The following is a 25,969-nucleotide window of genomic DNA, read 5'->3' as shown; positions in this document are numbered from 1 at the left end:
ATTCTGTTAATTACTCGATTGACTAAAGACAAGATAAATCGCTGAATGACGGTTAAAATGTTCATGCGACAGAATTATCAGGTAATCAAGATTTTCCAGAAAAAAATAACCAAAGCATGCAATCCTTTCAAAATAATGTATTTCTTTTTTTAAGGAAAGTCTTAGCTCACCAGTTTATTAACTTCTCTGAAACTTTAGAGAAAGGTGTAAACTGAAAAATATTTCAACGCTTCTGTCTAAATATCTACACAGGACAGAAACTTGATCTTTTATTTTTGATGTTATTGGTCATTGTTTGATATGCCTCACAAACAAATGTCATTAGCTGTGATATTCGGACTGACAGACTGAGAATAATTGAAAACAAGAAAAGAATAAAGGACTGACAGATCACTCACTTCATTACACCGGACACGTTCATCTTCATGGAATGATTCATGACATTGAAGCTGAACCCATTCTCGAAACTTGAACCAAAGATCTTGATGTACTAAAAATGTTAACAAAATTCTCGGCTAAAACTACAGAATTGTACACGAACAGGAGAAAATTACATGTTTGAACTGTCGAGATCCACTGACATACTCAAAACTTTCTCTTCCGTCTGACACAAAAAAGTATTTAAAAAAAGCAAAGTAAAATTTAATTATCGCATCTTCAATACATTTTTTTAGAAAAAAATGTCGAACGTACTACATTGCTCTTTCTCTCTCCTTCACTCGCTCCCTCTTGCAGATCACAAACCTGTCTAGTGGTTTTGAAATGTGGAGAAGAAAAGTATCACCGTGGATCGGGAAGAAAGTATAAACCAGACACTCACCTCATCCACCTGACTGAAGTCTTGCATGGTCTGACACATGTACCGCTCTGACAACGACCCAACGACGTAGAGAATGGTGGTCAGCAACATTATCAAGGCAGAGAAGATGAAGATCAAACCCACCGACCTAGAAAAAAAATGAGATTATTTATCGTGAAAGCAAGCTGTACTTTCTAGCAAAATATTAGAGCTAACCCCGGGATATGGACAGACCTCTTATGTCCAACTACCTTCCCAGGTTATCCCACTTTGCCAATTTCCGCCAGGCTATGACACTAACAGTAAACACGGTTACATTTAAAAGTGAAAGTTTAAAAGTGAAAGGTCAAGACAGATCAGTAACTTTTAGTTTTTGAGTACTGGGGTATTAAAAACCACACTTTTTTCTGCTCCAGATTTTTAAAAAAAAAATGAAGGCAGGGCCCCTCTCCTCTCCCTCACTACCCTAACTTTCCAAACTCACTGTACCTATTCCCGACATTTTTTTCGGCTAGAGAAGTTTTGCTGTGCTACATGGGTTTTGAACCGGCAAGCTTTGTGCTGTCACCATTCACACACGTGTCGGGACTCACGACATGAGTAAGATCCCCCCGCAGTTGGACGCTCCTCCTCGCTCTGTGGGTCGGGTCTTGGCGCTGCTTCCACACCAACCACACAGCACCCCCACCAGCGCCAGCACGGCCACCAGCACCAGCAAAGAGGCGATGCCGACACCTGCATACCACCTGGTAACACACACAATGATCTGTCACACCTACAGGTGATACCGACACCTGCATACCACCCGACGACACATTCTAGAACCAACAGGTACGATATGAACACCTGTACATCTTTGGAACATAAGACTGCTGTCAACATGCAAAGAAGCATCAACATCTATCACGTGACAACACGCAACATCGTCGGCAGGTAAAGACAGCAGGTAGATAACAACCAGATATGCACGCACGGTGAGACGAGTTTAGAAAGTAAACATGACAGTAAATAAACTAATCATACTAATAATTTTAATAACAGAAATAACTACCGAACAATCAGCAAAGGCAAAATGGCAAGACGATAAAATTTTCTTCTAATTCTCTATCTATTATTTGTTTGTAAGGCATTAACATTCGTATAGATGTTTGTTGAATGAGAGTATTGTCTGCTGGATTGTAATAACCGAATGTTAATATAATTGTTGACAGTATTTACCAGTGATTCACGGCTATTTTTGGCTTAAGACCTTATCTCTTTATTCACCCGTAAACCACTTACCCCTTGAAAAGGGTGGATGACCTAATCAATAAAGTCATTCGTTTGCTCGTCTGTTCATTCTGTCTCTCTAAATATACAGTTTTCCTTGTTTATCCTTTATTGTATGTACATGTATGTCTGATCATAGCTACCTGTACTTGTCGTAGGGCTTTATCATGCTTGAATAGTCTCCTAAGCTATCTCTTGTGTTTCTCACCTGCAAAATAAATAAAATAAGAAGAATACAATGTACTCTAGTAAATACTGTATCCTCACCCTGTATACTAGCACACCATGTATTCTGTATGTATACTGTAGTCTAGCATACTGTAGCATACATTTCTGTTACAGCCAACGTGAAGTTTTCTGACAGATCGTTTTTCCAGACAGACAAAAAAAACTTTCTATCACTTTTATCCAAGGTGATTCGACAGAGGCAACATTACTGCCTTAAAAGGACGTTCTCAAAGCCGACAAATCAGTTGGTGGATTGCAAAGTCTTCTGTAACAGTTATATGTGCCTCTTACAGGAACAATGGCTACTTGACACCCAAGGGTCACAGAACACTTGTGATAAAACCCACGACAAAACTTACAGCTCTATAAATGTCAATCGTGAATGAGGTAAAATTTAGCCATAACTGTGAAAGATGTTCATCCCGCTACTACCAACAAGGTTAATGCTTCGTCTGCAATAAAATAAATGAAATGTCAAAATACTCGTTGATAAAGAGATGCTCCAGTGGCCCAGTGGTACGATAACTAGACCTAGACAAAATGGTCTCTTCAGAGTACTCAGGCTCCATTGCCCACTCTCCCCACACACAAAGACCTTCTTCACTCATCCGTGAAATTGTCTCGAGGTGGAAGCACTTTCCCTCTTTGAGCCAACATCTTGCTCTTAGTCCCGCTTGTATGGCAGGGACAAATAATAGTCCCCACAAGGTTAAGGACAGTAGGGCAGCTTCTGTAGCAGGTTACAACTAACAGTCCCTAGAAGGTTAAGGACAGTAGGGTAGTTTCTGTAGCAGGTTACAAATAACAGTCCCCAGAAGGTTAAAGGTTACACCTATTGGTCTTAGCGCCAGACCTCGAGTACAAAATGCTTACGGTGGATCTCAGGGAACCGGTCTCGCTCAGCAGCGGCTTCAGCTGATCGTTGTAGATGTTGTTCATTTCTCCTGCCACGTCCACTTCTGCACGGACACAAAGACTGTTGTGAGAGTATTCGTTCCATCGTCTACAGTATTTATAGGTATGTTTGTGTGCATTGTATCTTTACCTTTACCTATGTATATAAAGCACTTTGAGTTGGCATTCATCAACATTATAGCTTTGTCTACAGTGTCCTCAACATATAGATATACGGGGAGCTGAAAAATATAACTGTCTGTCTGTCTGTCTGTCTGTCTGTCTGTCTGTCTGTCTGTCTGTCTGTCTGTCTGTCTGTCTGTCTGTCTGTCTGTCTGTCTGAAACCAAAGACAAAGACCAAAACAAAGATGTCCAGAACAAAGACGAAAAGACAGGGTTTGCTCAGGATGTTTAGCCGTTGTTATGTTAAAACACCAGAAGTAGCTTCATGGCTTATTTACAGTTCCTCACGTCTGCCCATGCATCAGTGGTTCAGGAGGACAAGAATGTAAAGAAAGAGGACAAGTGTGAAATGACATTACTGCTAATCTCAGCTGTCACAGTTGAGTTGATCTGAGCGTTGGCATCATCTTTCATCTGCAATATACATAAACATATAAATATGAATATAGACAAACAACTTTAAGAAATCTCTTTAGCGAATCTGTAGATTCTGTATGTGTATGTGACAGACATTACATCATGAAGCCATTATAAAAAGAAGAAAGAACACAATGTGGCGATGATGATGATTTGTAAAGCGCGTTTCTCTGTGTACATGCGAGCTCAGTGCAAAGTCTTCATCAGTCCCACATCGCAGCACAGACATTTACTCACTCTTGAATTCATTTACATTAAATTTTCAACACATAATCCAAAGGTGTCTGGGGTGTCCATGTAGAGGTCGCACCTTTGACTTTCCGGCAGCAGTGTCCCCTGGGACAGACGGGAGCACTGGTCCTCACATGGCACTCAACTCTCACAGCTGGCTCCAGGTCCTTAACCTAGCCACACCCCGGCAACCGCTTCTGCTGGCGGGCCAAACGCTGTGAGGGGCTGACGTGTTCTTATGCACGTCAATAAAATACTTGGAGAGGAGATGGGCGCCACCAAGTTCGCCAAAGCCCACTGAAAGGACTTATGGTAGCAAAACAGAATAGAAGCAACATGCCGGATCGGTCGAGGCCCGGATCACCAACGACCGCGCACCCCTCTGGTGGTCTCCAGGGAGGGGGCGACAAGTGTGCTACTGGAACCAAGTCTACACCCAAGTCGACAATTAAGCTGCCTACACAAGGGACTACTATCGGAACATGGAATGTTCGCACACTCTATCAGTGCGGCAAAGTGAAAGAACTCACACAAGAGTTACAGCGTTACCGCTGGGACATAGTGGGACTTGCGGAAGTCCGATGGACTGGTTTCGGGGAGTCAACTACAGATGAAGGCCACAAGCTCTGGTTCAGCGGAGACGAAACCAAGCATGAACGTGGTGTCGCTTTCATTGTCAGGAAGGAGGTGGCTGGAACTGTCATCAGCTGCACTCCAGTCTCTAGCAGACTTATCTCCATCCGAATCTCTGCTCGACCGCACAACATTACCATTATACAAGTGTACGCCCCAACATCAGAACACGAAGATGAAGAGGTTGAGGAATTCTACGAGGAGCTGGACAACATCATCAAGAAAACTCCGAAGAAAGACATCTTGCTTGTCCTTGGCGACTGGAATGCTACGATCGGCCCTGACGCTTACCAACAATGGGCAGGAACAGTCGGCAAGTTTGGCCTAGGCAACACCAACGCAAGAGGCCTACGGCTACTAGAATTCGCTCAGAGTCACCGTCTCACCATTGCCAATACCTCCACCCGCACAAGAAGTCAAGAACTGTAACGTGGCATTCGCCGGGAGGTCTGGTCCATAACCAGATTGACTTCATCTTGCTGCCTCAGCGTTTCAAATCAAGCATCAACAAAGCACAAACGAGGTCCTTTCCTGGCGCTGACATAGGCAGCGACCACAACCTCGTCCTCACTAGCCTCAAGTTGAAACTGAAGTTGAGACGTGACAACAATAAGAGCCCTCGCATCCGTTTCAACCTTGAGAAGCTCAAAGATCCGGACACAGAGAGGATCTTCCAGGCCCAGGTGGGGGGCAAATTTGCAGCCCTGACTACTTTAGACTGCGACATAGACACCCTTGCTGGAAGTATCAAAGAAGTGCTACTCTCTACTGCAGACGAAGTGCTGGGGAAGCAGAGGAAGCGCAAACAACCCTGGGTAACAGACGACATCCTTGATCTTTGCGACGTAAGGAGAGCCTTGAAGAAAGAGAGAGGTCGAGACCCGACGACAGCAGACAAGTACAGACTTGTCAACCAGCAGATCAGAACAAGGATGAAGGAGGCAAAAGAAGATTGGATCGAAGACCAGTGTTGCAGCGTGGAAATAGGCATGGCAAGCGGAGACAGCAAGAAGGCATATGAAACATTGAAGGCCCTCACCAAGACTCAGCAGCGACCAGCCACAGTCATCGAAGACAGCACCGGACAGCTCCTTACGGAGAAAGCTGCTGTACTGAGCCGTTGGACTGAATACTGCCAAGACTTGTACAACTACAAGATCGAACCAGACACCAGCATTCTCCAGCATCACCAGACTGGGACAAGAGAGACTGAAGACCTGCCAGTCCTCACTGATGAGGTGAGAGAAGCTATGCACAGTCTGAAGGGAGGAAAGTCACCTGGTGTGGACAACGTACCCGCTGAGCTGCTGAAGCATGGAGGAGACGCAACAACCAAGGCCTTCACCACACTGTGTCAAAAGATATGGGAAGAGAAGAAATGGCCAGAAGAATGGGCTCAGTCTATCATCATCCCACTCCCTAAGAAAGGGAACCTGAAGCAGTGCCAGAACTACAGAACCATCAGTCTGATAAGTCACCCAAGCAAAGTCATGCTCAGAATCATCCTCAACCGCTTAAAACCTATTGCAGAGGAACTGCTGGCAGAAGAACAGGCTGGCTTCAGGGCTGGAAGAAGCACGGTAGAACAGATCTTTAACTGCCGTGTTATGATAGAAAAACACCTGGAGCATCATCGTGAACTATACCATAACTTCATCGATTTCAAAAAAGCTTTTGATCGTGTCTGGCACGATGGACTCTGGCAGGTCATGAGATCATTCAACATAGAGGAGGGACTGATCCAGATGGTAGCAGCACTCTACAAGAACGCCTCCAGCGCGGTGCTACTCAACAACCAGCTAGGCGAGTTCTTCGCGATGACGATCGGGGTCCGTCAAGGGTGCCTACTCTCTCCCATCCTTTTTAACATCTTCCTTGAAAAAATCATGCAAGAAACCCTCCACAACCACCTTACCTCAATCTCCATTGGTGGCAGACCCCTGTGCAACCTACGCTTTGCAGATGACATTGACCTCATGGCAGGCAGTAACAACGAACTTCAGGATTTGACGGACAGACTCTCCAGGCGAGCGGGGGCCTATGGCATGGAAATAAGCTCAGAAAAAAGCAAAGTAATGATTATTTCCACCACCGACAACAGCAGCAACATCGTCATGAACGGCCAGAAACTGGAGGAGGTCAACAGCTTCAAGTACTTGGGTGCCACCCTGACTAGAGATGGTTGCTGTACAGCAGAGATCCGTATCAGGATTGGTATGGCAACATCCGCAATGTCCAGGCTGGAGAGGATCTGGCGAAGCAACTTAATCAGCTTCAGTACCAAGCACAGGCTGTACAAGTCCCTCGTAGTGTCAATCCTTCTCTACGGCTGCGAGACTTGGACGCTGCTTGCCGCAACGGAGAAGAAACTCCAGGCCTTTGAGAACAAGTGCCTGAGAAAGCTGCTCCGCATCTCGTACCGCGAACACAAGACCAACGACTACGTACGGAGCACCGTAACCTCCCTCGTGGGCCCACATGAACCCCTTCTGGCAACAGTGAAGCGGCGCAAGCTCGCCTGGTTCGGTCACGTCACCCGCCACAACACCCTGTCCAAGACGATCCTACAAGGAACCCTCGAAGGGAGCCGTCGTCGTGGTCGTCCGAGGAAAAGCTGGGTCACCAACATCAAAGAATGGACCGAACGTGAGATGCCAGACCTGCTCTCATGTGCTCAAGACAGGACCGGGTGGAAAATTCTGTCTGTTGCTGCTGCCAGACGGTCCCCCCTACGCCCGGACAGGGCATGGGATTGACCTGACCTGACCTGAATCCAAAGAAAATATATATTCGCATATAAATAGAAATTGAAGGAATAGGAGGGATTTTAACAATTAAAAAAATACTTGAAATTAAAAGACAACAGCTCCACCAATCCACAGCGGTACTCGCCTTTTTAAACACATCGGTGGTGACCTTTGCTTTCAGGCTGTCTGTCTGGTTGGACATCGCAGCGAAATCCAAACTGTTCTGTGTACAGAAAACAAGTCGCAGAATAAAACTGTTCCCACAACCATTTAGACGGGTGGGCAGTTGACAGTTTGTTCTTTTGTACATTGTTGACGGTCGTCTTAGCTTTTTGTCATTAGTTAGTTCCCTCTTTTGGCATAGCTTGTTACATAGATACAATTACAGACTAAATACACACGCACAGAGACAAACAAACAAATAAACACATTCTCTCGCAAACACTTTCTTCTCTCTCTCTCTCCCCTACATACTAGTAGATAAGTTAACTCTCTCATGTATAAACACACACACACTCTCTCCTTTTTTTCTGTCTCTGTCTCTGTTTTACTGTAATTGTCTCACTCAGTCATCATGTCATGAATGGTTCCTTGAAGCAACTGCAGTTCTCGTCGTAAGAAAAGATACCGAACTAATTGGTATGCATTGTCAACGGAAAATGTAATAGTTATAATTATATTTAATTTACGCTTCGAGTACTTCACGGAATGGCATTCACGGTTATGGTAGATGGCGCCACCATACTCACCAGTGTGGCGATTTGGTTATTAAAACAGTTTGGACAGTTGGTGTTGGCGGCCCTGAGACTGTCCACAGCTGTGTTCCGTTGGGAATCTGCGGTTGTAATTTTAACCGACATGTCGTTAATCTGTACTTGGGCTTGCTGGCTCACTGCACAAAGACAACATGTGACATGAGGAAGAAAGATGTTGGAATGGGACGAGTGCAGTTTAGTATGAAGTGAGCTCTGCCAATGGCCGCACTCCATTTTCTCGTTAGAACAATGCGCAAAAAGGTAGGCAGGTAGACAGGTAGACAGGTAGACAGGTAAGTAGGTACATAGAAAAAAAATTGTTTGCATGCTTCGAGAACCAGTCTCATTAATATTAATCTGTTGTACATAATCTCTCTCTCTCTCTCTCTCTCCTCTCTCTCTCTCTCTCTCTCTCTCCCTCTCTCACACTCTCACACACACACACTATTTCACTGCTGCTCTGTGGACAGTTGAGATACCCGGATGATGAACATGTTTAAACTCACAGCCAGAGATGTTGCTGAGCTGCGCGTCCAGGCCCACCACGGTCGACACGGCTAAGATGATGTTGCCGGCCATCTCGCCCGCGGCATCTGGCCAAGCACAGAAATTGGACATTATTTATTTCCAAGTCGAGAGAAGCCCCGAGTACGATCTTGTAACATAAAATGTTATTGAAAAGATGAAAGTGAAAGAGGTGGAGAGAGATGGAGCTACAAACCTTTCACATATACAGCCACAGTGTTGGTCAGGAACAGAAAATTATCAGTTCCCAAGCGATTGAATTGCTGCAACATAAAGAGAGAGTTTCTCAGCGGTCTGCTGTTCTGTTGGAACAAGCACTAATTGTTAACATTGGTTAAAATGGTTTAAAATAATTCATTGTAGCAGCTAAAAAGGCGTGGAGTTGTCGAAGGATTCTATTTATACTGTTTTAAGAGATAAGAATCGGTTGAACAGTTCATGCGATGGATAAAAAAGAAACCTAAAAGAATAGTAAAGTATCGAAGAATATGAAGAAAATTAAAAATATGCTTGAACTATCTAATAATGAATACAAGTTATACGTTCACACACACACACACACACACACACACACACACACACACACACACACACACACACACACACACACACACACACACACACACACACACAGAGTATATCTCATACGGTGAAACCTAATCATCACTGATACCAAAATGCAAAGAAGTGTAACTGTAGGTGTCAAACAAAGGTTGGAGAAGTCAGTTTTTCAAAAATCTGTTTTTAAATCAGTGAGCTAAATGTCAAGCTACTTACACTGTCAATGTTATCCACAAATGTTTCGGCATCGTCGAAGCTGTCGCCGATGGTCTGGTTGATGTTGCCGAGGTTTTTGCTCATCTGGTCACTGGACACAAAGACGCACGCGGCCCCGGCTCTGAAATGCCGCAGAAAGATATATATCTTCACTTCAAATCAACTCAAAGAAACTTTCCCCAGTTGAGATAAAAAAAAACAAGTTCCTTTGTGTCGTAAAATTTTCATACCTGGCCGAGCCTTCTTCAAAGAGACCGCTTGAATTTAATTAATTAACATGTAGTTCTTTCTCTCGTGCGCTCGAGGAGCCAGACTGACAGACAGGTGTTACAGCAGAAAAAAGACTTTCTGAAAATCCTTACATGATAAATAATGACAAGATCATCACACTGGTTCCAAAGCAGATTCGCTTGCATCCCGCCTTGGGGTCGTACTTCTGCAGCCTCTTCCCTCCGCAGTTGCCACAGCAACGACAGCAGCAGAAGCACAGGCACACGATGGGGAAGATGACGATGAAGAGAAGGCCGATCACGAGGCAGATGGCGAAGCCGACGAAGTCCAAGGCGAGCTTGATGACAAGCAAGTGATAACAGTTTCAGAGACTGAGAAGCAATTAAAGATTCATAGTTGCAATCTTGAAAGATGTTTCACATGATGTAAGTTTTATGAGCTTGAAGGACACTCTTTGCCTGCAGTCAACAGAACTTTGATGTTCAACGGTTGAGGGAGTTAATACCTTGACCTATTTGATTTTTTAAATCGAGCTACATATTCATACTTACCTCTTTTGCGGTCGTTCCCATGTCTCCATTGCCATTAAAAAGGCTTTTGAATTTGTCTGAAAAAACCCGAAAAGATAGCAAGATAACTATTTGAAACATCATCTCTTTTTTGTTTTGCTTTTCCTACATTCAAAATGATTTGACATTTTAAAACTGTATTACGATGCTGTTCTTTACATTGTATAAACAATTGTCCACATGGCTTTAGAGTTCAGGGATGTTCTACTGTCTGCGTATGTCTTTCTTGCACTACAGTTTGTAGGATTTAAAAAAAAATTGCTTTGGCTTTTACGAAATTTTATCGCAAGTTTGTAAAATTACAAACAAAAACAAGCTAGAATATTACTTGAGAGGAAGATAAAGTAACATGAAATAAGATTTTATCAGGAAAGGGAAAATTGAGGCGCAGCAGGGGTGCGTGGAAAGCACGGGATGAAGTCAAGGTGCATGTGAACTTTGACCGAGAGACAGGGTCCACTGTGTGACAGTGTGTGTGTGATTTAATTAGACCGCGAGACAAGTTCCACTGTGACAGTCCGTGGTGCCTCGTGGTCCTACGAGATTCCGCGAGACTCAAAGTCTAGTCTGTACGCGAGGAGTTACCTGCAGTCACCTGTGTCTGTCACCTGTTCACTACCTCTTCTTGCCTTCAAGCACCTGTCACCTTACTCGTCTTTGACCCCTGTGACCTATTTTGGCCAAAGAACTTCCTGTAACTGGAGTGTCACAGAAGCGTGCGGTCTGCGCATGTCGCAATGAACAAGGAAGAAGTAGGCCGATCGCTGAGGACAAGGAGGCAATAAAACCCTTGTACACGCTCGATCGCTTTATTATAAAACCCAGCCTCACACGGGGAACGAAGTGCCTTCATCATAAAGATCTCAAAGACGGTTGAAGTACTGTGTGTGTGTGAGAGTGTACGCGCGCGCTCAGCTACTTTCAATACAAATTTCTCGTCGATTGTTTCCTTATTTTATCTGCTTTCTCTTTTTTCCCTTCTGTCTCTCTCTCTCACACATACACAAACACACATGCACGCAAACACAGAAGTCAAATATTCCACAAAGATACCAAAAGTGTGTGTACAATGCTCTTCAGTGTCCAGGTCGCCCAACACTTAATCCTACGTTTGGCAAACAATGGCATCGACTACACGACAAGATAGACTGGAGGGTAGACAGAGGGTAGACGACCGTAAGGTCAAGACGATCACGCTGCAAACATAATCTCCTTACAGGCGCCAACATTAGAAATGTCACAAGTCTAATGCTTAGGTAGAATATTCCTTGTGAGCTTCTTGACATGAGGACCTGAGGTACAAAGACTCGACATAAGAGTTGACAGCGACACCTACAAGCCAGGTCACCAGACTGTAACAGCAAGAACTCACGACGACCTGTCAAAACACCAACTAAGCCCTATGACTGCGAACTATTCACTAATTTACAAGTTGATTCTTGGCAAAAAATACGACGAAGTCAGTGTGCAGCCATGTGTATCGATGAAAATACCTCACGACCAAAGGTCTTGCCCTCAGAAAAGATCTACTGCTTCTGGTTTTTGTTTTTTCCTCGTCAGAGACAGAGAGAAAGGGGCTAGGCATGAAGGAAGAACATTTGTAGGTTATGAATAATAATGTGTTTAGTGTACGTGACGTGTCAAAGAACGTTGGGACTATGTGGCTAAGTCGCCTAGGACACCAAAGGAAAACAAATATTTGCATAAAGGCAGCGCTGTGACACTCCCCTCTGTTCCAAGGACTTCTTTTGAAATGGTCTTCTCCTGGGAAAGATATTCAGGTTTTCAAGGGAGTGGAAGGTGCAAACAGAGCCTTTAGACACACACACATCGCTATTTTCGAGAAATTTCTCTGCCCTCGCTCACCACCTGGGGCCTGTGGTCATGAGGCGAGGGTAAGTCTGCGCATGGGCAACATGGGGAACTCAGGGACATGCGTCTTGTCCCCGTAGTTATATATGTATATCTGTGTCCCAAACAGCGGCTGTTGTAATAAAACAGAGACAAGGATGCCCGAGGGTACAGCAGCATGAAGCAGTGTTTGCAGAGTTTTGACACAAAATCGTGGATAAGATGTTTGTCTTTGTTTACCTTGTTTTGCCCTCAGTCAAAATGTTTCAACTCGCAGCATAAATAATGTCCCAGGAGGATCAATAATGAGGTGGGAGGGATGTTTTACTGTTGTAACAGCCTGCACTTTGTCACTGGAACCACTTGCGCGTGTCTCCATAGCGACAGCGACGCCGCGAGCGGTTGTGGATGTCACGTGGCTAGGCGCGAGCTGGAGGGTTAGCATGTTACTAGCTCTGAGGGCATGCTATGCTAGGACAGGGCTAGCTGACTAACCCTGTTTCCTAGCCCAGTACTGTCTTATGCACCTGGCCCCCCAGTGGACAAAGATGGTGGAGCTGTCCGTATTTATTGTGTTTGTCTGTCTGCCGCTGGTTGGATTGATAGAGAAAAATAAATATATTATAATTAATTTTATTTTAAATATTACCATCATTAGTCCAATTCTGATATTAAAGATTTATCATAGTACATTTTTAATGAACTGGACGGAGCTTAGCAATAATATTATATAAATAATAAAAAGATTTTTTCCAAAATTTTACTTAGGGAGATCACTGCTTCATTATCAATTATAAGCTTTCAAACACTATTGGTTAAAAAATTTAATTAACAAGTTGTTATCGTATGCGTGTAGCTTTTAAAATATTTAATGTTGATCTCTTATGGAGATGAAAATTATCGGAATGTGAATAATGTAAGGACCACAGGCTGTAGTGGAGGTCAAGGCTCGACCTTTTAACCCTGTCTTTTATGTTCTAATTGACTTCAGTTTGCCTCAGTTTTACTAGATAAATTGGAGGGTCGAAGATCTGTTTGATGGAATTATTATCAGCGGAAACATTAAGACCTCAGATCCATCCCTCGGTCGATTCCGAAGAACAACGGGACATCAAAGGCAGGTAGTTCCTAACGCACGTCCCCCCGTCTCCATGGTAATGGATGAGAGATGACACTGAGGGAGGAGATCGGTGGGCGACAGAAGAGTGAATGATTGCAGCTGACAGCGGAAATGATGGGCGGTGACGAGTGTTGGTCCTAATGCAGGACGATCCCCCGATAACCGTTACACCAGTCGTCTGCTCTGACCACGTTCGAAGCGATCGTTCGACATTCATCCCTCCCGAGCTTCTCAACCTGCGTGCATGTCTCGCTGAGGTCAACAGTCACGTGGGGAGACTGAGACCCAATATCGCGAACAGCTGGTTCGATAATGCCATCATACTACAGTAGTAGCCGTCAGATTAAGAAATATTAATTAGTGGGACAAGGCGGCAAGGCGACCCACTGTAACTACCCCGACCCTCCTGACCCCCAACTGTGACGTCACAACGCCATTGTTGTGTCGATTCAGCACATGTACAAGAAAGCCAGGATGTTTCCTGTATCGTGGAATATTCTAATTACTGGGGTCACGGGTCTGGTCAGCAGGCAAAACCACAATTTCTGTTTGTCTGTTGATTCACAATCCGTCAACCAGTCGGCCAGCCACTAAGATTGATGTGTGTCACGTAGTGACGTAGCGAGTAGTGAACTATCTTAGATGATAGTCACACCAAGGCTAGACACTCTTCAGTGGGGGTCATATCATATTTCTACTGAGACAAAAGAAAGAGTAATATATTATGAAATGAAATAATGAATCCACCAAGTGCAAACTTTAACACAACAACAACAACAACATATAAACTTGTATGCTATTAATAACACGTAATGTAATATTATCGACTGTTTTCAGTTGATGGAGGCCTTCACACGTTCACAAATCTTCAGTGGTGTGATAAAACTGAGACCACAAAATCAAAAAATCGTTAAAACTGCATCAACAGCATCTGATCTTTTGTTCAGTTTACCTTCCCTCCCTTCGATCCCCTCCCACCCAAGCACTGTGGACTGACCGTTACCCGGGCGACGCTGGATACCCCGGCTCCTAATATTTATGACTTAAAACACCCCGACATCACATTTCTTTCTCACTTAAAGTCAAGGTACCCTGCACCCTCTTGACTCCACTCCAGGACCACACAGTGGTCTCTGTATTATTGTTATGTCTGTGTTTCTCTTTGTTGTGGGAAACGTTTGATGGTGGATAAAGAAATCACCACCCTTTTAAAAAATGTTTATGTGTTCCTGCATGTATTCGTGTTTGCATGATCATGAAGGTGAAGGTAAGGTATCTCTCTCGCCGATATTTGTCAAGCGCTTTGATACTGAAGCAGGGCATTGTTGTTGTCATTGGTTTTTTTTTTTTCACGAGGCCCTAATATTCTGTATCTTGCTTCTGTTTATCGCATGATGTTGTTGTTGTTGTTGTTGTTTATGATGATGATAAATATTTATATAGAACGTTTCCAGCGATTTGCTCAAAGTGCTGCACAGAAATGATATACTGAAATAAACTAAATCAGCCAAGCACCCGTATTCACATATAACAGACACACTCACCTCTACAATAGATACTCGCTCACACACCCGCTTACATCCGCAGTAAACATGCTCAGGGTCAGCACAGGGTCACAGTGAAGTCTTCTAAAAAGATTCTTCTTATATTTCTCTTGTTTCCTGTTCTTATATCTTTTCCAGAGATAAGGTTAAGTTAATATTCTGGCAGCATCGTGGAAAATCTGGGTCACGGTGACTTATTGTCGGGTGAAACTTACGGGTGCCTTGTCGCTGGTCCACCCGACAACAAAGAAAGAATCGATAAAAGCATGTCGCCGTCGACCACACCACCGAGGAAAATCATTGACATCATTACTTTCAATCTGTTGCCACGGGTGAACCACACAGAGTATCGACCTCCGCCTGTTCGCCTCCATCCCTTCCGTAAAACAGTGAATGAAGACAGAGGGAGAAGCTCAGAGATTCCGAGAGGAACAAAGGTGGCCGCAAGGGAACACAATGCTTGCTAAGTATAGTGAAGTGGGTCGGTTAGCAGTTAATAATAACATATATGCCTGCCACCCTTCCTCTTCTCTCTCATATTTTTATATATAGAGAGATTAATGTACACGTTACCAAACGCATACACGACTATCGTCCTACACAATTCATAACTATAGTTTGTATTCTTTTAATATTGCATAATGATTAAAAAGGACCCCACGCGTTGGTTGGATTATTTATAAGAACAATACACTTTGCCCAATGTAGGATACACAAAGTAGAGGTTGTCGCAATCACAGTCAGCATGGGGCACTACCACCTCCGAGGTTGTTTTTTTTTCCCCTGTATAACAACAAGAAGCCAGACAGTTTGTAAATGAAGACATTGTCCAAGTGCCAGACAAGCTTATCTGCAACCGATCACCACTGGTCCACAACGCATGGAATCAGTCAACCGCACGAACACTTAGGGTGTTTTAAACAAATCAGTTGAATACCCCACCCCCAGCACATACCCGACCATCCCCTCCTGGAGTTTACACACCACTGGAAGTTATTGCACAATTTCATGTCGGATTCGGGTGACATTTTAATGGATTTTAATAATGGATGCTTTAACAATGTTATCATTACAAGGCTTGACTGGGGACCATGATGCTCTCTGTCCAGGTGCAACTGCAGGCGCTGGGTGATAAAGGTGTTGATGCTGCTACGGTGATTGCTAGAGAGAGGGAATCATTAACTTGAAGGTTGTTGTTTATGAAGATTATGAAGTTGCGAAGTTTGTAAACATTTGTAAACCACCAGTATTTTATCAGAAACAGTTTTTTCTGGTGGTTAGTTTTCTTGCTCCCCACCCTCTACCCACAGAAGGGGGCTTCGCGCTGGGTACCCTTCACTGGGATCCTCTATCCCTTGACTTCTCTCTAGTGTCACCAGAACTTCCTAGTGTCGCTCCTTGTCGAGGTTGACTGTCTTTTCTCTCCAGCTTTTTAGTTTCAGTTGAGTTTCAGAAAGTTTGCTTTCTTTTCCTGCAGTTTAATGTTGTTTTCTTGGCTAAGATCGGTCTTGGCCTCCTCTCTTTCTGTTTGTAGTTTACTTTCGAGGATCGTATGTAGTTCTTTCTCGCACCTAGTGGAAAGATTTTTTGTCTGTTTTGATAATTATGTGACAAAACCAGTCGCTGTAGTTTCCTGCTGTCACAGGGCTATTGTACATGGTGTTTTATTAAAATGCGCCGTGTGACCCACTACCGCCATCTTCAGATCTTGATTGTGTTAGGGATACCCGACACCAGGTCATGGTCTGTGCGCCCTGTGAGCACCCGGGTGGATTGTTTGCCGGGATCCCACCCAAGGGCTACATCTCACAACGTGTCATTTTATCGCGTGGTTACCCTGTTTCTGTCACCTAGGAATATTTGTGACTGACAGTAGCAGTGCTACCTGGAGGAACACAGCCAGTTGGTCGGCGACTGCTTATTTGTCCAAGGAAGCAGATTATCTCGTAAACCGTTCTCTATCTTGCCACCTGGAGACGGACTGAGTTGGAGGTTGTCACCCTGCTACCGAACTGTGATAGATTAGTCCCAGTGTGTTGAAATTTATTTATTATTTGTTTTAGAGTAAGGTCACGTTGACTGACACACAGTATACATGTATATATATTAAATGGTAGAACCAATACGACAGCTTAGAGCAGGATGTTAATAAGCTGCTGCATCTCCACCAAGCTTATAGTTTGTGGGGTAGGAGGACAGGAAGTTCGAGTTCTTTCCAAACAAATGTTTGAGTTACTATGTTCACAAGCTTAGTTCTCGTGAGCAGGTCGCAGACTATCAGCATATGTTCCAACACTTACTTTTCGAAAATGATGTTTGAACTCGGGGTAGCATTTCAGTTTTCATAAACTCTGCTCTTGAAATACCACGAGAAAGATTTTTCCGGGACTATTGCTCAGCAAAACATCTCGTCAAGACCTTTCCACTCTCTAATCTCCTTTCGCCACTCCTTCTTGTTTCCGGGAAAGGGGAGAAGTTGAACTTTGACCTTAAGTCTAGGCTGAATCTCAGTAACGGCACATGCACAAAAACACTTCACTTTCGTGATAAAGGTTTGCACAGTCGTCCTGCGAACCGAAAGACTACGAGGCTATAAACATATATTTTGAAAGCTTTTGCCTGAAGAAGAGATAAAGTTTTTACGACTTCTAATGATATTTGAGAAAACGGATATCGAGAAAAACTTGCGCTGGTTCTTATCATGTACACAAGCACCTGAATAAACAACATGTTCATGAACTTTCTGTTTTGTTGTCTTAGTATGTGTGGTACTCAAGGTTTCCATTTACCTGGGATTGTAGTTATGAAGCGAGAGTAAATAAATTCACTGAAAAAAAATCTTGTTTTCGTGGTTATAATGTTATACCTGGACCTCTCAGACACTACTTCCTGCTTCTTTACCTTAAGGTGTCTTTGCCACCGCTTGATATTGCAATAACTACGGATATACGAATAATGAATAAATAATGAATAAGCTAATAAATAAGCTAATGAATAAACTTTCCCGCGCCTTTATCACCGAGCCAGCTAATGAGCGACATGAAGGAGCTTTTTTGTGATGTCAGAGACCAGAATATTGATTCCATAATCTAACAAAAATTATCAATAAATGCGATTCGGGTATGTAGTCCACGTGTTTGTGTAACCTAGCCAGAGCAACAAGAAAAAGCTCATATACAAGCGTTTGTTTACATTATTAACGGGTCGGTTGACGCAGGTAGCGAGCAGTGATTGGTTGGCTGTTATTGTTACACGACTTCCGGTTTCTTGCCTTTTTTTTCACTTAACCGTAGTTATGATATGTAAACATTCCTTCTAGCAACTTGTTTCCATGGTTCGACAGAGCACACGAAATTCTAGTCTCCGTTTAAGCAACGGACTCAGAAGAGGCTAAGCAACGATACATTACAAGAAAGATAAACATCGAATGAAGACAGTTGTGAAGTCAAGAGACAAATTTCAGGAGCACCTCTCATCTGGCAGCTCCATTAACCATACAGATGTCCCTTTCCTTCAGAGTTTGGCATTCATAAAATGTCTAATCTTTTAAACAGAAGAAAAGCGATCGCTTTCATTTGGGAGAGAAGTGGGAATGTGAGGTTGTCAGCTCGTGGTGGTCAATCACAACAGATACATTGTTGCTCGATTCGTTTCTGACTCATTCGATGACTGCTTCTCTCCTGAATGCTTACAAGTCTGGGGTCGTGACGTACGAAAAGAACAAAAGAAATTATACAGGAGTTCGCACTAGACTCTTCGGCCACAACCTGAAATGAATTCCGGTAGGAGTGGCCAGTACGGAAAATCAGGTGATTAGTAAGCTGAAAGTATTTCTGAGTAAGAGAGTGTCTTTGTGTGTGTGCGTGTGCGTGCGTGTGTGAGTGAGAGAGAGTGAGTCAGTGAGTGAGTCAGCCAGACGTACCACCAAGAAGTGCAAAATCATAATTCATGTGCATATAACTATTTCTTGACCTAACACACCCATTATATATCACACAAGTTATCTCTTAATCGTAAATTTGAGTTGGACGGATGAGTGTCACCACGGGAACATGAGAGCAGGCGTGGCTGTCCGCAAAAATGTTGAAAGTTGACCCACAGTCAATGTCGTCTACCCGAGTAAAAATAGAAAGGTGAGGTAGTATCCCTTACCTCGCATCCTTGTAGTGTTTCAGATCCTTATTTATTACATAAACAGCCAATCTTTCACAGATGTGATTAATGTCAGGCAAGTGTTTTTGTTTTCTTTTTCCTTTTCTTTTCTATTCTACACTTTCTTGTACAGGTGCACCCGCTAGGATGGTGAATCCATTTGTCTCAATTTAAACAGAGGGAGGCACAAAACAAAAAGTCAGGGCAGTGCCAACAGACATTTTTTTAAAGTTTTACGAGGTTTTGATTTATAACAGTCATACAATGCACTCCAATATTTTTTTTAATTGTTCTTTTGCCCCAGCCTCGCAGGTTTTCTGAAAGTAAATGACAACGAATCTTTCCCACTTGTGTGCGCACGTGTGTGTGTGTGAGTGAGAGAGAAACTAGACTGAAACGGCATGCACCTGGTGCCAAGTTGACAGTATCTTACCTATTGGAATTTTTTTAGGCAAGCTGGTGTTGATGAAACTTCTGGCCAGGTTGTAGTACGGGTCCAGACCCCCCGTGTCCGCCTTGTAGCCGGTAGTTTTGTACTGTTTGTCCGGTGCCAGCTGCCCCCACACGATGTTGCCATTTGTGTCCAGGGTATTGTTCGTTTGTCCATCCACGTACAGGACGCTGGTGACGAAGAGGACGAGGACTGGGATGAGGATGCTACACGGAGTCTTGTGCAGCATGGCGATGTACAACTGGCGATGTAGAGAAAAACTGTTGACAGGGGACAATGTCGCAGGACACGACAGTTGCTGACAGTCCTGGAAAAGAGAGAAGGCGGTGTCCTCGGATCGTAGCCCAGCAAAGGTGGAAAGGTGTGACACTGAAAAGAGACAAGACACTGTGGAGGGTGGTAGCTTGATAGTGTCCTGTTTGTCGGCGTCGCTGATTGGTGCGTTCAAGTCAGCTGACCTACAGTCTCTGCAAACGCCAACAGCCGGGGTTTTGTTTATAGATACCCCATAAACCAGTTATTTAGTAAGATAGGTGCAGTATACTCGACGACTGGTAGACCAGGAAGTATCATACACGAATTATACAGACTGTGTCTCATATTTTGTGTTCTAATTGTCAGACATATTGCATGAAATTGTCTCAACAGTGCATAAACACGTCTTTGTCTTACATCGTGACATTTTGACTTTCAAGGAAGTTCTTTTGTTTGACATCGGTCATAATTTCTCCCACTGCATTCACCGTTGAAAAGTCATTGGTAGGTACTAGTTATAAGGCTTACCAGCCAAATACGAATTTTTGAAAATTCTAAATTTAGATCACCTCAATTAATTTTTTTTATACAAAAGAGTTTCTCATAATAGACGCACTGTAAAACGAGATACAACTGAGTCAGAAGCTAGTGGTCCAATAAGAATGCATTCAACATTCCACAGCCAGATGACATCGTTGAACCCCACAAACTTGAAAGAAAATGATGACAAATTTACTTTGTCTTTTGAATTCTCACTGAAATCTTAGTTTCACATTACCCGAGGTTTTATCAGCGGTAGAAGACCACGTGGGAGGATCGTTGATGATTTTATTGCCATGTGGCACAATCGTGTCCAACATCAGGACTTTGAACTTTTTGGAAGACAGTGCATGATACTCCAAGCCTCAAGTCTAATATCATACGAAGTGCTGATAAGTGAATTAACTGAACAATACTGGACATTTTCCTTACATCGGATTCAAAGAAAAGCCTGTTTTCTTGCCTCTCAAAACACAGTATATTAAAAAAAATCTTCGACAAATCCACATTTTTGAAAACTATTTTGTGCGTTTGCGAATTGCGAAGGACTCAACGCTCACCTGAAATATTATCAACTCGAAACTGGACACCTGCTGATCAGATTAGAAGAAAAAAATTTTTTTTTTGCCATTTAGAACCTTTTATGAAATCTTTTTATATAACTTCATGAATTTGTTTCAGTGCAGTTCATGTAGACTAAAGTTTATTTCAAGTTCTGCTCACATTGGATACTGAGGTCTAGCTCTAAAGGCGAGCCTGTAGGTAGACTGACATGGCACACTGACTCACAAACTCAGCAAATAACTAACTACTCACTTTGGTAAGAAAACCTGCCGAGAAAAGGGTAGACGACAGCGAATGTGAACTGTTTAGTGGAACTCCTTGTCGTCTGCGGACAGCTTCATGAAGTTTTTAACAGATATTGAACAAATGGTCTTCGTAGTTCGAAATAATTTATCAGGTACTCGAGTTTTAAGAAAATTGATGTTGTCAAGTAGAACAGCGCTGAGCAGGTGGCTTTGTTGGGTAGATGGGACTGTAGGTCAGGTGGATAGTGTGACCTGGCTATGTTAGACTACGGGATAGCTGGATAGTGTTTGACTGTGGGACAGCTGGATAGAATGACTTGGCTATGTTAGACTGTGGGACAGCTGGATAGTGTGACTTGGCTATGTTAGACTGTGGGATAGCTGGATAGTGTGACTATTTTTGACTGTGGGACAGCTGGATAGTGTGACTATTTTTGACTGTGGGATAGCTGGGATAGCTGTTGTGGGTTTTTTCCCCGCCTGCCTTGTTTCCGAGAAATAAGTCCTGGGGACTGGAAATAGTTATTTTTTTGCAAAGACGATTTATTTATGGATTAATATATATATAACTTTCTTTCCCTCGGGTCACAAAATGAACTGTATACATAAATCCTAGCATATTTGTAAGTGTTAAAAGACATTTATGAATGATGCTATAATACTTTTAGCACACAGATCAGTATAAAGAAAGCTAAATATATAGTTACATCGCTGTTTATCGAAAACAGTTCAAAGAAAAGCATCCGATTGTTTTTGATAAATGATGACACCAGTAAAGGATTTTTGTACTTCAAATATTTACGGAATTCAAGAGAAGTATTCTGTGTGCCTAGAGCTTGTTATGACTACCGAGCCTCGCGTGTCCTGACTGTCTCCTCTCTGCTTCAGTGGCTACCACTAAAGGTGTTGTGTGATTTTATGTCATCCACCCGTGCTAACTACGATGGTGTCATATTTTGCTCGTGCCAGCTAGGAGTACTTCTGTCAATTATATCAGTAGTTATAGCAGCAATAGCAACAATGGGAATAGTATTCCATTACTCAAGTCGTAAACCAGAGAAAAATGAAGCAAAGAAGAACTGTTATCTTGGCAAGCACAAACACTATACGGACAGACACCTCGGGAAAGAAGGAGGAAGAAATCTTGAAAGCCGAGCTGTCTGTAAACATTACACTAACTGCATGACCAGTAAACAAACAATCAAATGGTCTGTATGGTGACTAAACTAACCGCATGGTCAGAAAACAAACAAACGGGATGATGACAGGTGACGTATGTGACCAGCAGACGCACGTCACACCAGGCCGAGCAACAGTCTAACGGTGTCGGCCATTGTGCCACTCGCAACATCCCATGTCTCACCTGTTGTGGTGGCCTCTACTCCAGGTGTGTCCGATCCCAGCGACAAGAACTGCACAGCGTAGCTACTACCTCTACGACTGCCGGCCTGTTGTTCCGTTGCGATCGTCTGCTGCCGGTAGGTTGGGGGGTGTGGAGGGAAAGAGAGAAGGAGGGACACTCACCTTTCGGCTGGCGGTATGAACAAGTCTTCGCTCGCTCACCAACGACAGCCACTGCTCATGCGCGCGCACGCAATGACTGACGCATCGACACGCGGCATTGGAGGCGGCATGGGGTGGGGTAGAGGGTGGGTCCTTTCAAACATTTTTTACCTGGTGTATCGGGGATTTGTCCCGTCGGTCCACTGCAACACGGAAGCACATATATCGCCACGAGGGTGGAGTGGATGGATGTGGGGTGTGTAGGGGAGGGGATCGTGTTCCCAGGTACAGACACGCTCGGCTAAACACCTGTCGGAATCAATAGCTGCTCCCCCAAGGTCCGGTGCCTCGGTGGTTCAATTCACCTCCTACCTCTAGAGCACTAACACGCAATGAGAGCTCGGGAACGGAAGAGGAGTGGGAAACAGCCTCGATCGCATTCAGGAAGATCCGGTAATTCTTGCTTTCCGTGGACCGTGACTGGATTTAAAGTCATAAAAAAGGTGGGCACCTCCTGACGGTTGGATAATATAATGCATCGGTATTTACTGCAGTCACCATTGTGAAACTTACTGCGAATATAATGGACACTGCAACTCGCTGGCTTGACAGCCTTTTTGGAATTAGGCCATCCTCCTCCTCCTTGTCCTCCTCCTCATCATCATCATCATCATCATCTCGTCTACCTTTAATAAAGGGAGCATTAAAATCACAACAAATTGCAAGATAGAGAAATTAATCACTGAAGATAACTGAAAATATGAGCAATACTTTAAAAAAACATGGATACAAGCACTTTGTGTCCATCGAGCTTTTGGTAACGTCCTCGTGCGTGATTATCAGGACATGGGGAGCTTTAGACAGGACATAAACAGGACACATGTGTAACTCAAGTCGAGAGCCCTTGGTTACCCTCATTCATTCATCCCCTGACTGACTCTTTATGGTTCACTGGCACCAGTCGTCGGATGGAGAGAACTACAAAGTAGGTCTTACATGGTACTTCTCTTTTGTCACGCTCTGTCAGTTTGCTGGAATGTGTTGGAGTTGCTGCTCTTACTCTCGGACCAATGCAGTCTGCAAAACGCAGATTCCATGGAAAGCAAGTGGGCCTCTAACCGATGGACAGAGAGGTGTGTTGGTCATCTTGTGTTGTTCTCCAAGAAGATGCTAAACGATAGCTGTGACAGGTGTCACTGTTTTCATACACCTGTCACGGTAGGATTTAGTCACGGCTGACCACATGACCACGCGTTTGTTAGGAATAGGTACGCAGGGATTATCGCCCTTACCCGTGTGTGTGTGAGCGAGATTGTTGCGTCGTGGTTTGGCGTCATAATCTGACGTCATAATTTGACGTAGTTTTAGATTTTACGTAGGGGAGAAAAGAAATTGGAAGAGGGCAGATGACAGAGAGATGAGACTGGCGGACGCAGTGAGCGGAGGTTTTGCTCTGGAACGTGTGAGTTGTTCCGAAAGAATTATTTGAAGACGTCAGCCAGGTGTCTGCCGAGACTGCACCTACAACCCCAAGACCTGGAAACTGGACTATTCCAGAAAGTTTATTCTCAGACGATTACTCCGGGAAGTGTGGATGTGTGTGTAAGTGTGAATCTCCCGGGACAGAATCCCAAACTGTAAGTAAGAATTTTTTGGGAACTATTCGAAAAAACAGTCGACTAATTCAATTGAATGACGCCGCTTGAAAGACATGCCGTTGTTATACTGTACATGACTTGCAATAATGTATGTGTTTAATGTTTAATGTTGAGTTATATAAATTTCGTTGCACACGTCAAATCTCTGTGATATCTGTGCAAAAGAACACTGGTGGGGACGCGTGTACATAGTGCAGTCAGTGATTCCGAGTATCCTTAGATACTGAATGTTTCCTAGTACCAGATCCTGTCAAAAGCCTATTCAATGTCAATCAAGTTGTGAAAGAGATCGCTGAATGTGTGGCACACAATCAACGGCTGTATCCGATTTCAGGTCATTAGCTGTAGAAATAGTCCATAGCCTGTGCCAGTGAGTCCAGTTTAACCCAGCAGCATGATGAGCTGTCTGTAGGCATGTATGTGTGCTTGTACACAGGACGTCTGAGAAGCACTCTTAGTGTACGGGCGTTTGCAATGCAGTACGTGTGTGTGTAAGTGTGTGTGTGTTTTAGGTGACTTGGTTGTTGTGCAAATGTTACAAAATGTACTAACACAACCTAGCTGTTTATTGTCATTATAAAATATTATGTACTGTACACAATCATGCGGAACGTTACGACGGCCACGACGTCACTAGGATTCGTTCAGCTCCATTACAGTCTGAGGGGACGATCGTCGCACTGCTGATTGAAGCGTCGTCATGTCATGCTCGGCTACACTGATGTAGCTTGTACACTGATGAAGCTCTGTACACTAATGTAGCTTTGTACACTGACGTAGCTCTGTGCACTGATGTTTCACGACTAAGTCTCGCTGTGAAGTGCTATTCAGGTGCAAAATTCCGACATGACCGGGTGTGTAGGGAGCGTATCGGGTATCGGGTGCCGCTTAGTCAACAAGGTGTTCACTCGGCGGGTAATAAGCAGTTTATATACTGACTACACCCGTCTACACCTGACAAGTGTGATCGTGTCTGCATTTTTGTGCACGTTTCTGAGGGTGGGTGGGTTGGGGGGTAGAATTATTTATACAAAGGTAAGTACAAGCCTGGGCGCATGAGTCTTTTCTTTGTCTGTGAAACTGCCCTTGTGAGTGTCTGTGCATGCTTGTTTAATGCGTTTGTGTGTTTGCGCTCGGGTGCCAGAAGGGCTCTATGTGTGCATGTGATTGTTCGTGCATGTGTAGATATGTGTGCTGTGAGTGCAAGCGTGCATGTTGTCAGACATTCCATATGACATAGTATTTTCAGTCTCTGTAAATCAAGTGTACATCTGCGGATTGTAATTAAGTCCATCAACTATAGCACATGTCATGGTACACCATCTCCTCAGCTGACACCAGCGCGTGGCCTGGCTGCTCTCAGTTATTGCCCTCCCCAAGGATTTCGACGATCGTGTATCGTGTGTGACGCACGCGTTGTACACCACTATTCGCCCCACCCTCCACCAGCTGTCTTGACCCACCAAACAGCCATGACAAGGTAAGCAAGCCTCACTAATGGTCTTGTAATAAGTAGGCTTGATGACAGGAGAAGGGCGTGACAGGAGGGTCTGGTGCACCCGGGTACGCGGCTGTGAAGAGGGGTAGAAAGATTGACTTAACATTCCTCACTCAGGGGACTGTTTATGGAGCGGGTACTACAAGTTTGATGCTTTAATGCCATTTTTCATCATTTACTAGCCACTCACGAGTACACAACTCTATGTTCAAGTAAGGATGTAGATCCTAGTGCACTTGTCCTAATTATTCAGTCTATATTACGTTACTGAATGAAATGTAGATACTGACAATCGAATTGTAAGCATATTTAGAACTACTATATACTGG

The 25,969-nt window shown here is 43.8% G+C and overlaps 1 protein-coding gene across 1 annotated transcript in view; it reads right to left on the bottom strand.

The window, feature by feature from the left end:
- The window catches only part of LOC112564431 (prominin-1-like), a 30,830-nt gene extending 8,331 nt beyond the window's left edge, over positions 1 to 22,499 (bottom strand). Inside the window, exons 1-15 of the mRNA XM_025239251.1 lie at positions 22,345 to 22,499; positions 19,360 to 19,746; positions 10,242 to 10,297; positions 9,822 to 10,027; positions 9,460 to 9,580; positions 8,879 to 8,945; positions 8,664 to 8,750; positions 8,152 to 8,294; positions 7,548 to 7,625; positions 3,734 to 3,788; positions 3,170 to 3,255; positions 2,212 to 2,276; positions 1,393 to 1,545; positions 821 to 947; positions 399 to 490 (exon numbers count right to left, since the gene is read on the bottom strand). Coding sequence (XP_025095036.1) covers positions 399 to 490; positions 821 to 947; positions 1,393 to 1,545; positions 2,212 to 2,276; positions 3,170 to 3,255; positions 3,734 to 3,788; positions 7,548 to 7,625; positions 8,152 to 8,294; positions 8,664 to 8,750; positions 8,879 to 8,945; positions 9,460 to 9,580; positions 9,822 to 10,027; positions 10,242 to 10,297; positions 19,360 to 19,606 — 1,583 coding nt within the window. The 5' untranslated portion in view covers positions 19,607 to 19,746; positions 22,345 to 22,499. The remainder of the gene's footprint in view (positions 1 to 398; positions 491 to 820; positions 948 to 1,392; positions 1,546 to 2,211; positions 2,277 to 3,169; positions 3,256 to 3,733; positions 3,789 to 7,547; positions 7,626 to 8,151; positions 8,295 to 8,663; positions 8,751 to 8,878; positions 8,946 to 9,459; positions 9,581 to 9,821; positions 10,028 to 10,241; positions 10,298 to 19,359; positions 19,747 to 22,344) is intronic.
- Between the last annotated feature and the right edge of the window lie 3,470 nt (positions 22,500 to 25,969).

The sequence above is a fragment of the Pomacea canaliculata genome, linkage group LG5, assembly GCF_003073045.1.
Source record: "Pomacea canaliculata isolate SZHN2017 linkage group LG5, ASM307304v1, whole genome shotgun sequence".
Lineage (NCBI taxonomy): Eukaryota > Metazoa > Mollusca > Gastropoda > Architaenioglossa > Ampullariidae > Pomacea > Pomacea canaliculata.
The sequence above is the reverse complement of the archived record's forward strand: the minus strand, read 5'-3'. Positions and strand labels throughout refer to the sequence as shown.